Here is a 12,587-nt window from a genome sequence, read left to right as displayed (position 1 = left end):
CACTGTCTCCACACAGAGTTTTCTGTGTGACTAGATAATGGAAAGGAAGCAGCTTATTTCCGGCCAGCAAGAGGCAGAGCTGGAAGTTATTAGTGTCCGGGCGGAGTGTACCCCTTATTCCTCTTTCCCAGCGTTCAAGTTCTAAGCAGTTGAGTGAACTAGACCAGGCCGTAAAGGTGTTTCCGAGCTCTGCTCAGGATGGGGCACGGGGATTGAAGCCCCATGGCCATACCTCTTCTCAACCAGAACACAGCATGGTCCAGGGGCACCGGGAATAAAAGAGGGCTTCAGGGACCGTCGCCTCCAGGGGGCGCACAGGTGCATCGGCTGTGTCCTGAGTTGGCGGTGTCTGTCTGCTCTGGGGGTGCTTCAGTGATTCAGGATGCCGTAACTCCCTTAGTCATCAGTTTCATAGTAAATGATTCAAGCTGTGAAAGGCGTGGGGTGGCGGGGGGGGGTGGTGCCAAGCCATAAGCCTGGAGATATTTTCTATCTAGCTCGAGGACCACCGCCGCACCCACCTCCCCTCAGGCCTTTAAAAAACAAAACAAAACAAAAAAATTTAACCCTCTTGTCCTTTCTTCCTTGCCTATTTCTAGTTCTGTTGTGCACTTGGGGACGGATGGAAAGGACCCTGCCTTGAGGGTGGAGTTTAGATACATATGCAAAATTTTGCATGGCTATTGCGTCATCGTCAGAATGGTTGTGGTTCCCCCAGAGGCCTCCTCATCTTCGCCGGGCGTCTGGGCCTTTAGACGCTTCCGGGAGCTGCGGGCACTTTAGCGAGGAGCCCTGGGCCCCTCCCCGCCTCCCCCTCCTCGCCCCGCCCCGAGGCTCCACCCACGCCGGCGGGGAGTGCAGCGGGGGCGCGCGGCGGGTGCGGGCGGGTGCGGGCGGGCGCGGGCGGGCGCGGGCGGGCGCCAACAGGGGCGCGGAGCGGGCGGCCGGCTGCGGGGAGGCGCCTGGGCCCGCCCTCCTCCGGGCCGAGCCGGGAGGGACCGCGGCCGGTGCGGGGCGGGGCGGGACGGGGCGGGGCGGGGAGAGCGCCTGGCCCCTCCTCCCCGCCGCCCTCCCCAAAGTTGCTTTCTCCCCGGGGCCGGCCGGTCTTATGATCCAGCGGGTCCTCCTGGGGAGGCTCGGGCGGGGAGCGGGCGCGGGCGCCGAGCGGCGGGGGCAGCGGGCGGGTGGGCGGGCGACGCCCAGGCGGGGATCGCGGCGGCGACCGAGGCGGCGGCAGCGCGCCGAGCCCGCCGCCCCCTCCCCTCGGCGGGGGGAGCGGCTGCATGGGGCCGGGGGGCCGGCCGTGCTGCACGGAGCGGCGGAGCCCCCAGGCGGGCTGGGGCTGAGCCCGGGGCCGGGGCGGGAGGTCCGGGGGACCATGCCCGGAGGCCGGCGGGCCGCAGCATGGCTCACGGGCCGGGCGCGCTGATGCTCAAGTGCGTGGTGGTCGGCGACGGGGCGGTGGGCAAGACGTGCCTGCTCATGAGCTATGCCAACGACGCCTTCCCCGAGGAGTACGTGCCCACCGTCTTCGACCACTACGCAGGTAAGCCCGGAACTGCTGACTAAGGGGCTGCTCCCTGGCTCGCAACTTTAGAGCAACTTTGGAGGAGCCCCCTGCTGCCTCCTCGGAGCGCACTCCCCACCCTCCCCCGCCGGGCCCTCCGCCCGGGGCCACCCCCAGACCTTGCCTCTGGGCATCCCCTGCACCTGGCCGATGACCTTTTTCCAACGCTTGCTCCCTTCTTCCCAAGCCCCCAGTGCCGGGGCCCGACCTTCTTGACCTTCCCGCAGCTGAAACATTAGGGGGTGGTGAGACCTGACTGTGGGGTTTGGGAAGGAGTGGGTAGCTGGGGGCCACAGCGCGCCACAGCCTCACGCTTTTTCTCAGTGAGAGGGCACAGGGAAAAGGGGTGACAGTTCCAGGAAACGCCCGCACATTTCCATCTGAGTCGGGAGAGGAGGGTCCTGGTGGGTAGCTAAATTATGAACTGCCCCCCCCCCCACTTTTGTCCTTGCAGTCAGCGTCACCGTAGGGGGCAAGCAGTACCTCCTGGGACTCTATGACACAGCCGGACAGGTGAGTGTCTTGACCCCTGGCCTGCGGGTCACCCATACCCCATTCTTCAGGGTGCTGGTGCAGAATCTTTGGAAACTCAAGTGTTCCAGAGCAAGGGAGGGAGGGTGTGTCTGCCAGGCCCCCCACTCTATCAAGTCTTTTTTCAAGTCAGCCAATAATGGGGAGTGGAGGGAACTAATAACAAACCCAGATCAGTCCACCCACGTGAACCCCTAGTCTGTGAAAGTTTTTGCCTGTGGGTGCCTTCTGTATGGTGCCTGGTGTTTGGGTCCCAACTCCTGTTGAAAAGTGGCAGCAGCCAATCCAGAAGTGCCCTTATTTTTAGTAGCAGCTGACCAGGTCTCCCACTCACAGCCGATGCCTGGCCTCTCATTGGTGAGTGGTCTGCCTGCCCGAGGAGCCTGATTGGTCGGAAATGGCATCATCTAATCTGATGGGAAGGCATTTGGTCCTGGTTATGTTTATTACAACATCATTGCACTCTGGGACTCCAGTCCCTGCAAACGTAATTTATGGTGTTACCAGAGGACCACAGGGAGAAAGAAAAGAAACAACAACCTTCCAGCCACTCCCTAGGACAAGAGGAAGAGGAGAGTTAGGAATTCAATGTGAATCTTAAGAGGAAGACGTTTTTCCTCCCTAAGAAGGTCCTGTGACTTTGTTATTGTGCAGAAAGAAAATGCACACTTCTCCAAGCAGCCTCTGATCGTTAATTGCAAACTAGAGGGGGCTTCTAAAGAATTAAGGTCTCTTCTCGCTCCCTTTCTAGCTCCATTCTGTTCTCAGACTCAATTCTGCTGTGAGGACAAGATTAAGTGTGTGGGAAGAAGTCTTGCAGAACCCAGTCCTGTGATTACTATGGAAAAAGTCTTGGGCTGAAGTTTGTACAAGTTAGGCAGACTAGAGTCCCTGAGACCATGTGAGCAGTTGAAGATCTTAGAGAATGTCTTTTGGGATGTCCAGAAATGCAATTCAGGCCATTTCCCTGTGCATACATTATATGCCAGATATTTAGCACAGAATCTGACTTGAAAAGGGGAGCTGTTCTTTGTAACTTACCCAAATTTGGATTGCAGAATTGTGGTACCAGACTAGATGCTGGAAACTGCCTTGGGGGGTGCTTTGATGTGGCCTCTGGTTTCTAAACTAAGTGAGAGGTAGGCATGTCTGAGGATAGAGAAGCTGTTGGTAGTGTGAGCCTAATGAGGTTTCCTCTTTTGCCACGTGGACCCAAGTCAGAAACCAGACTTTGCTTTCCAGAGTTCCCTTTTTTTTTAAGCCCTTATCAGAACATAGAAAGGGAAAGAGGCAGAACTTACTCAAATAAAACCAACTTTTATGGTAATTGATAGGCTATAGTTAAAGGTACAGTTGATAAACAGCAAGTTGAAATTATCTGGGAAGAACAATTTCAAAAATTTGTCTCTAGTTTTAACTTATTTTTGACTGCCTTTCCTCTTCTTTATTTGCCATCATAACTGCATACACACACACACACACACATACACACACACACACACACACACACACACACACACACAAACACGAGTTTTCCCACGACCCCTATTCAACAGAGTGTGTACGTGTTAGAGCTGTTCTGTGCACATTCACACCCAAGTCATTCTTACTGAGTTCCTTCTCCTTAGAAGGGCCAGGGCCAGACACATGCAGATTGTACCTCGTTTATTCCTCACAACAGTCCTGTGAGATAGTTGACGTAAAATCTATAGATGAGACTGGGAATCAGAGAAGCTAGCTAGCTTGCCTGATGTCACACAACAGCTGAGGGGCATTGCTGGGATCAGGACATGATTCTGGATCTGCCCAGTTTGAGGTGATTACACACACAGGAGTCCACAGCAGGTGCTGAGTTGCCACCTGGCTGATTGACTTGCTGTTGTATCTGTAGACACAGTCCCTGGAGTATCTAGAGACATTCAGTGAGTGGGGACTAGCTGTCATTTTTGTAGAGGAGAGATTGCAGATCCAAGAGTCACCTGAGGAGGGGTTCACTCACAGAACCAGGGCTTCTTATGTCCCATCGTAATTGTTCTTTCCAGTGGAGAACTGAAGTGGGGTCAACCTATAAGTGAAGCTTAAACATCACTGATTTTACCTAGTGATGGCATACCTGCTCTGTTTCTATGTTTGTCTATGCAAAAATGTGTTTTTCATGAGTTTCCAACAGCCCCAAACTTAATCCCCTCTGTGTATCTCCCAGCCCGTAAGATGTTTGTTTTAGCATCAAAGTTAGTGATAATTCAGTTCATTTAAGGGTTTATTACTTAGAAGCAATCTTAACATAGGCAGTGAAATTAAATGATAAGCTCCTACTGTTTACCTAGCATTGTCTAGGTACCACCTGCATGTGTGGAAGGGGTGTGAGGGATGGCAGCCATTACAAAAGAGTATATTTGAGACCAGCATTTGCCACAACTGATTATGACAGCATAGGTGAAACTGCCTCTGTCAGCTGCCTGTTCATGTGTGCCGTGTAGATTCTCTGTTGTTCTCTAGACCTTCTGCCTCTTTGAATTAGCATCAGATTAATTCAACAGGAATAATGGTAAATTATGTATATATGCATATACATACAGAAAGGTTTTTTAATCCTTATGGGTAGCACAGGTAAGTAAACTTATAAGCTTTGAAACTAGATTTGATCCCAGTTCTCCACCATGCTATACTTTTTCATATGATTCCAGCTAAGTTTCTTACCTTCTTTGTCATATAAAAAAGTGGATTGTTAGACTTTATACTTCAGTGTTATAGGCTGGCTTAAATTGTTTAATGTTTATAAAAGCAGCTGACTCTGTTTTTCACTTGTAGCCACATACTGTACATATTAGCGGAAAATACTGTACTCCACTGTGAGCACTGGGTTTGGAGGGAGGGGGGTGGCACAGGTGGAATTAGAAACTGTATTGTGCCTTGAACTGATAAGACTTCTACTGAGAATTTAGTGAAAACTTAAAGTCAGTCTTAGGTTTCCCCCCCTTTATTGGGGGAATTAGTGGTTTACAGTCAATAGTAAAATACAGTAGTCTGTACATGTGTAACATTGCTCAGTTTTCCACATAACAGTTTAACCCCTCTAGGTCCTCCTCTGCCATCATGTTCCAGGACCTGAATCCCTCCCCCCACCCCAGAATCCTTTACTTTGGTGTAATACTCCAAACTCAGTCCAAGTTCTGCTTTGTGCTTTTTTATTTTTCAGCTTTTTATTTATTATTATTAGTGATTTAATAATGATAACAATATTGCGGGATAAGGGGTACAATTTATACAGTTCCTACCACCAGAGTGTCATATCCCATCCCCTCCATTGGAAGCTTCCCTATTCTTTATCCTACTGGGAGTATGGACCAAAGATCTCTATGGGGTGTAGGAAGTGGAAGGTCTGGCTTCTGTAATTGCTTCTCCACTGGACATGGGTGTTGGCAGGTAGATCCATGTGCCTAGCCTGTTTCTATCTTTCCCTAGTGGGGTAGGGCTCTGAGGAGATGGGGTTCCAGGACACAATGGTGAGGTTGTCTGCCCAGGAAAAGCAGGTTGGTGTCATGGTAGTAATTTTCAACTTCTGTCTATAAGTGAGATCATCCCATATTCAGCCTTCTCTTTCAGACTTATCTCACTTAACATGATTCCTTCAAGCTCCATCCAAGATCAGGTGGAGAAAGTGAAATCACCATTTTTAATAGCTGAGTAGTATTCCAAATCTTACAATTTAAAATCTCACTGTCCCCACAACTGACCCAGAAGGCCATGCTTCCTGCTGTAAATGCCCTGCTAAGTTGGATGGTCCCCACCCACTTTCACATGCACTTCCTTCCTCTCTCCCTCTCTCTTTCCTTCTCTCTCCTTTTTTCTTCTTTTTTTTTAAAAAAAAATTATTTATTTATTTAATGAGAGAAAAATACAGAGAGACCAGAGCACTGTTCAGCTCTGGCTTATGGTGGTGCTGGCAATTGAACCTAGGACCTCTAACCTCAGTCTTTTCTATAACTATTAAGCAGTCTCCCCTGCTCTCTTCTCCTATCTCTTTCTTTTCCTCTTTTTTTTTTTTTCCTCTTCCTTTCTTAGAGCTTGCAACCCTGATGATATGAGAAAACTCTTGGAAAAACTACAAGTTCGTTGTAAAATATGAGAAACAAGTGTAAGTTTTGGTTGATTCTGTTCTGTGTTCACGAAAGCTGTGATGAGGAGGGCACTCACAGCCCTTGGGGAACAATTGCTTTGTCTCCAAAACACTCCCCCCCATGCACATGTATATTTGCTATACTTGAGTAACAGCAATCCCCCAGCCCCCCATATCTTTTGCTTACTTTGGTCTCCTCTTTGACTCCAATCAAGTTTAAAGCCATAGGCAACATCTATCTGTCCCTTAACATATTAGGCAGTGTAATTAGGGAGAGCTAGGAAATGTTTGGAGTAGATGATGATAATCTTTTGCCTTCTAAAGCAGGCTGTTTTCGCCTTGACCTCTGCTGCTGTTGGCAAAGAGACAGGAGGAGAGAAAGTGTGACTGTGGCAGTGGTCTGCCTGAGGATATCCCTCAGCATGCCCAACACATTCACTGGCATTACTGCCAAAGGGAAACCCCCTCCTGCCCAGGCCCCAGAGTGAGCCAAAGAAGCCTTCATGGGGGTTGCCGGGCAATGGTGCAGCTGGTTGAGCTTCAGCATACAAATTACCATGCACAAGGACCCAGATTCAAGCCCAGATCCCCACCTGCAGGGTGAAGTCTTTGCTGAGGTGGATCAGATCTGTTTCCTGAGACCCACTGATAACCCTGGTGGCAATTAAAAAAAAAAAAAAACATACCTTTGTGTGTTTATTTATTTATTTATTACCAGAGCACTGTTCAGCTCTGGTTTATGGTAGTTGGGGGATTGAACCCAGGGCCTCAGAGCCTCCAGCATGAAAGTCTGTTGACAAAGCCATTATGCTGTCTCCCTGATCCTCAATGTGTTTATTTTTTATTTATTTTTAAAATGTTATTAAATTTGGGGCTGAGTGGTGGCACATCTGGTTGAGTGCATAGGTTGCCATGCACAAGGACCCAGGCTCAAATCCCTGGTCCCCACCAGCAGGGGGAAACTTTGAATGAACACCAGAGCAGTACCAGAGATGTCTCTCTCTTTTTCCCTCTCACTCACGGTTTCTCTCTGTCAAATAAAACAAAACGAGACTTACTGATTTTATGTCAGAGAAAACAAGAGTGGCTAGGACACTATTTTGCTCCAGTGTGTACAGTCTTAGGGATCAGACCCAGGATCGCATCGCATACTTGCAAGTCCTATGGCCTACCTCCTGAGCCATCTCCTGGCCACAATATTTTAGCTGGCAGACCTTTTGGAGTGGAAGTTGAGGGTGGCACCTCCTTCACCACTGGCGCCTTTTGGAGAGTTCTGACTTCTAGCCTGTGTAGCCTCTCCTTTCTTGCCTGAGGCTCTGCAGTTCCCTCTGTCTGCTCAGCAAGGGACCAGAGAGGTGAGTGTAGCCCTCTTGCCTCTGCCCCTTTTGGACAGCGGGAGCATGGGGAGAGCTCTGTGTCCCAGTGCAGACTGGCCTGACAGGCAGCTCCTGAGCTGTAGACTCTAGGTCCATCTTTTAATCCTTGGCAGGAAGGCAGAACTTGATACCCTGAAGAGAGAAGGGCTGTCACCCAGTTTATCCCAGGCCCCATAATACCCACAGTCAGGAGGATGTGTGTTGGGGGATGAGTTTGGACTCACTGGAGCTCCAGATTTAGCCACTGCTTTAGCATCTGGAAGGCTTTACCGCCACTGAAGTGCACATGAGTTCAAGAGCACATATATGAGAACTATAAATAACCTTAGTGCAGGAGTCCCCCCAGGGTGGCTTTTCCAGTGACAAGTGAGGTCTGTTTCTCACTGACGTGGCCCAGCAGCTGTGGCTGCAGGGTAATTCCGCTGGGTGCTGGGGATAGAGCTTTTCCTTCCCGAAAGGAATCTCCTTGGAGGGCACCCTTGGAAGGCCAGCACCCTGGTAGAGTGGGGAGGGCAGGGAGAGTGGTGCCTTCATCTAGACCCTAGCCCTTCACCCCTACATCCCTTCAGGCAGGCATCCTCAGAAAGCCTTCCTAGGTAGTTTTTTACTGCTTTTATTTTTGTTTATTATTATTGGATAGAGACAGAGAGAAATTAATTAGAGAGGGGGAGATGGAGAGGGAAAGAGACAGACAGATACCCGCAGCCCTTCACCGTTACCACTTGTGAAGCCTTCCCCCTGCAGGCAGGGACCAGGGGCTTGAACCTGGGTCCTTACTCATTGTATTGTGTGCACTTAACCAGGTGCACCACCACCTGGCCCCATCTAGGTAGCTGTTGTTTTCAGCCACCACTGACAGGTGATTGGCTGATTGATTTTTACCAGAGCTCCGCCCAATTCTGGCTTTGTGGTGGTGTTGGAGATTGAACCTGTGACCTTGGAGCCTCAGGCATGGAAGTCTTTTTTACATAACCATTATGCTGTCTCCTCAGACTCCTGAGTAGACCTTTCCCAGAGGCAGAGACTGAGTATATGTGGGTTTTTGGGAATCTAGATAGGTATGCTTAGGATAGAAGGTTTTCCTTACTGTAGAGGAAACCTTAAGGCCTCCCTTTCAGGTGGCCCAGGTTCCAGGTGCCTATAGCCCCAAGCCTACAGGAACAGAGTCTGGGAGGAACTATAGTGTTCCTTTCAGGCACTGGCTCCAACAGGTGCCATGCTGCCGCTGAGCATCCTGGTCTCCCTTAGTAACCTACTCTGGATTGGTTTTCTGCTAACCTTTTTAGAAACTATTTTTATCTCCAGCCTGCATGACATCACATGGAATGTTGGTTCCTTCTTGTGCTGAGAAGGTGGATGGCCTTTGTTGATTAAAAGCCTCTGCAGTGATGGAATGTCATGCTGGTCCTCCTCCCAAGGCTCTGATGTGGATTTGGTGTGTGGCTCAGACTGTGGTCTGTAGGCAGGAATGTGCTGGGGACAGGCCCCTGCAGCTCTGATTGATTTTCTGTTTGCACTTCAGATGGGCTCCAGCCCTGGCATGACCTTCTGTGTCATCTGGCTTCTTCTCTGCTGCCATGAGCCTCTTGAGACCCCATGATATTTACACCCTGGGGGTGAATGCCTCCCAGCAGGTGTATCAGGAATAGGTGTTGCAGGTGTGTTGAGACACCACCCTCTCTCTACTTGGAGAGTGTGGGTGTGGGGGAAGAGCAGGGCAGTCTACAACCCTGGAGGCTCTGTGCATATATAGTTGTCCTTGTCTGTCTCTGCAGAATATCAATCTAGTCTACGGCCATACCACCCTGAACATGCCCAATCTCGTCTGATCTCGGAAGAATATCATTTTAAAGCTGATGGGTCAGAAGTCTCCCAGATAACTGGGTGTTTGTGGTTTTGTTGTGGAATTGGGGGTTTCAAGAGATGAGACCTAATGGTATTAAAACAGAGCAAAACAAAACAGTTCTCCATGGGGGTATCAGTTTCTAGCAATGCCACATGTGTTGGCAGTGGTACCAAGAGGCCTCAGGTGCAGAACAGCAATTCTGCCAGGAGGAAGAAAGAGAAGTTACAAAGGCACAAAGCCAAAGGCCTGACATATCTTGAAAAACTCAAATTGTGGGCCTCAGCTGAATTTCCTCTCTCTCCAAGGGGCCTGGTCTTGCCCTAATTTGGCAAACTTGGGTCAAGAAGCAGCTTTCCTTGCCCTCAGCAGTTTGCTGTTCCTCTTTGAATTTCTGGCAGACAGCTTCTGCTTTGCACCAGGAAGTGAGGGAGACCCAGGCATGGAGGCTTGTGCAGCCAGTGGGATGGCTGTGACCAGGTCACCTGAGCTCTCCTGGGGCTCCGCGCTCCTCAGGAGAGTTCCCCCACATCCCCTGCTGCCAGTACTTCCTAGGTTGGTTCTTGCCTGCATTTTATCACCACCCACGGTGCATAGAAAGCACACAATGGCTATTTCTTAAATCCTGTTGCTTCTTATTGGACAATTGCCTGATTACTTCTACAAGGCTAATAAGAGCCTAAGGTTATAACCTTTAAGTAACGCATCAGACTCAACTCCTTTCTTGGAAAAACAGCTTTGTTAATATAGTAGAAGTTGTTATGGTTCAAAGGAGTGACAGGCATATAGGCATGTTGCAGGCCAGCCATTTTATCCCCAAGTGCAACCTTGGGGGGCTTCGTGGTCACTAGCAGGCGTGCCCTCTGCACTCCTTTCAGGCTCAGGCCTCCCCATCTCTCTTGAGACTTTACTCCCCAATCTGAGGAGCAGAAGGCTTGCCATAAAGCGGTGGCTTTGAGATTCTCTGGCCCACCTTTGAATGCCAGCTTCTCTCTTTGTCTCTCTCTCTCCTTTATTTGACAGGACAGAGAGCATTTGAGAGGGAAAAGGGAGACACAGAGTAAAAGAGAAAGAGAGACAACTGCAGCACTCCTTCATAGCTTGTGAAACTTCCCTCCTGCAGGTTGGGACTGTGGTCTTGAACCTGGATCCTTGCCCACAGCAATGTGTGTGTTCAGTCCACCACCAGGCCCCTCTACACCCCTCACCAGCTCCCCTTTGTGACCATGAGGCCACTGTCCAGCCCCCAGGTTTACATAGTGTGAGCCTGTCTTCTCTGCGTGCAAACTGAGGAGACATTGTTTACACTGCAGAGTTGCTGTGGGGATTGGAGGTGTCCCATGTAGTGGCCTGGGGCTCAGTCAGTGGTAACTAAGTGTCATGGCCCAGGCCAGCCTTGGGAACTCCATACCAGAGCACTTCAGCCAGTGTTGATTCAGGTGCTCTGTCTTCTGAAATTTTGTGGGAGAAGAGAGAGAAGTCCAGACCTCAGAATGTCCACCCACACGACTGGGGAAACTTGTCTTGAAGCTGAGTATTTATGTCACCATCCCAATGGAGACAGGTAGCAGGGAGGCAGGGATGATCGTTTTGGAGGATCAAGGCTCACAGGAAGAGGGGTGGGCTGCTGCACTACCCCATACATCGGACTCTCAGGCTTCTCTTCAAGAAGCTTGATCATGAAACCTTGGTTTCTTATCTGTAAAATGGGGTGATAGGGTATCTCTTATAATGACACTGGATGAAATCACAGCATCCCAGGTCCTTGGCTTGCTTGGGTCCATGGTGGACAGCCTGGGTTCAGGTTGTGTCCCAGCCTGAGTGGTGTAATCCCCGGTCACTCACTGCAGGGCCCTACCCCATACCTCACTGTGTGCTGAATACAACATCTCTCCTCTCTGTACCCTCAGGTGAAAGCTGCACAGTGTTGGACCAAATGAGGTCATATAGGCAGAGGAACACTGAGTGCTTAGATTCTGGGGAGGGAGAAGCACGCAAGGCAGGGGGAAGGGTATTCTCAGATGTATGTTTTTAGGGACTTCAGATCTCTGCTATCAGTGTCAAGACGGGGAGTAGAGCTGATAGCTAAATTGTGGAGCTTTTCACCTGCTAACTGACAACCTAGTAATTAGAGGGATATTAATCTGGTTTTGTGTTTCTCATGGATTTTAATAGAAAGAAGAGCAAGTAAAGGTGGGGCCCAAACCATCACCCTTTCTTCCCCAGTGGCTGGTGGGTGTAGGGAGGAGCCACAGCCTCTCACTGGATCTCAGCACTTGCCAGTGCTTCTCAAGTCAAACTCAGGCTAGAACTTGAGTTGTGTTGATGGTGCAGTCCTCACTGAGTTGCCTTTCTGCCTCTTAACCTGCTCCAAGTAAACACAGGCCTTTACCTGGGGAGGCTGAGTGATTTGTCCAGGCCACACAGTGAGTAAAAGGCTCCACCATGATCACAGGGCAGGCGGGCTCTTTATGCTAAATCATTCACACTCACTAGCTCAACAGTATTCCATGTCTCCTTTAACTGGGGAGATCTCATTGTGGAATGGATATTTCATATCAAAAGGGGCATTCCAGGCACAAAACTTTTCTAGCTGGAAGAGCTAGTGGGATGCTGTCATAGATAGCACAGTACAGGGGAGCTGCTGACATGGCATCTGCCCCACCCCCCTCAGAAGTGAATGCTGGGGCCAGGTGGTGGCGCACCTGGTCAAGCGCTCACATTACAGTGCCCAAGGACCCAGGTTCAAGCCCCTAGCCCCCACCTGCAGAGGGAAAGCTTCACGAGTGGTAAAGCAGGGCTGCAGGTCTCTCTTTCTCTCTCTCCCCCTCTCTCTCTCTCCTTTTCCCTCTCAATTTCTATCTCTGTCCAATAATAAATAAATAAAATACCTTAAAAAAGAGAAAATGTATCTAAAAAAAGAAAAGAAGGGAAAGCTATCTGTCACTTTGTTCATTAACCTCCACTCTTGCTTACTAAGGTGGTGCCTGTGGCTGGTGAGGGTGTGAAAGCCGCTCCGTGTGCCCATAGACACGTGTTACCTTCTCCATGGAAGGGAAGGAGGACTCTGCTGCCGTAAACTAAATCTCTGCACTCTGTCTCTGTTCTGCCTTGACTCAGCTTGCTACTTGGGGACTGCCTGGGAGTTCA

The 12,587-nt window shown here is 50.0% G+C and overlaps 1 protein-coding gene across 1 annotated transcript in view; it reads left to right on the top strand.

Annotated features, from left to right (window-relative positions):
- The first annotated feature begins 932 nt into the window (after nucleotides 1-932).
- Nucleotides 933-12,587, top strand: part of RHOQ (ras homolog family member Q) — a 44,111-nt gene continuing 32,456 nt past the window's right edge. The window contains exons 1-2 of the mRNA XM_007523335.2: nucleotides 933-1,546; nucleotides 2,022-2,080. Of these exons, the coding sequence (XP_007523397.1) occupies nucleotides 1,405-1,546; nucleotides 2,022-2,080 (201 nt within the window). The 5' untranslated portion in view covers nucleotides 933-1,404. The remainder of the gene's footprint in view (nucleotides 1,547-2,021; nucleotides 2,081-12,587) is intronic.

This window comes from Erinaceus europaeus, chromosome 3, assembly GCF_950295315.1.
Source record: "Erinaceus europaeus chromosome 3, mEriEur2.1, whole genome shotgun sequence".
Taxonomy (NCBI): domain Eukaryota; kingdom Metazoa; phylum Chordata; class Mammalia; order Eulipotyphla; family Erinaceidae; genus Erinaceus; species Erinaceus europaeus.
Note: the sequence above shows the minus strand (reverse complement) of the source record. Positions and strands in the feature narration are given on the sequence as shown.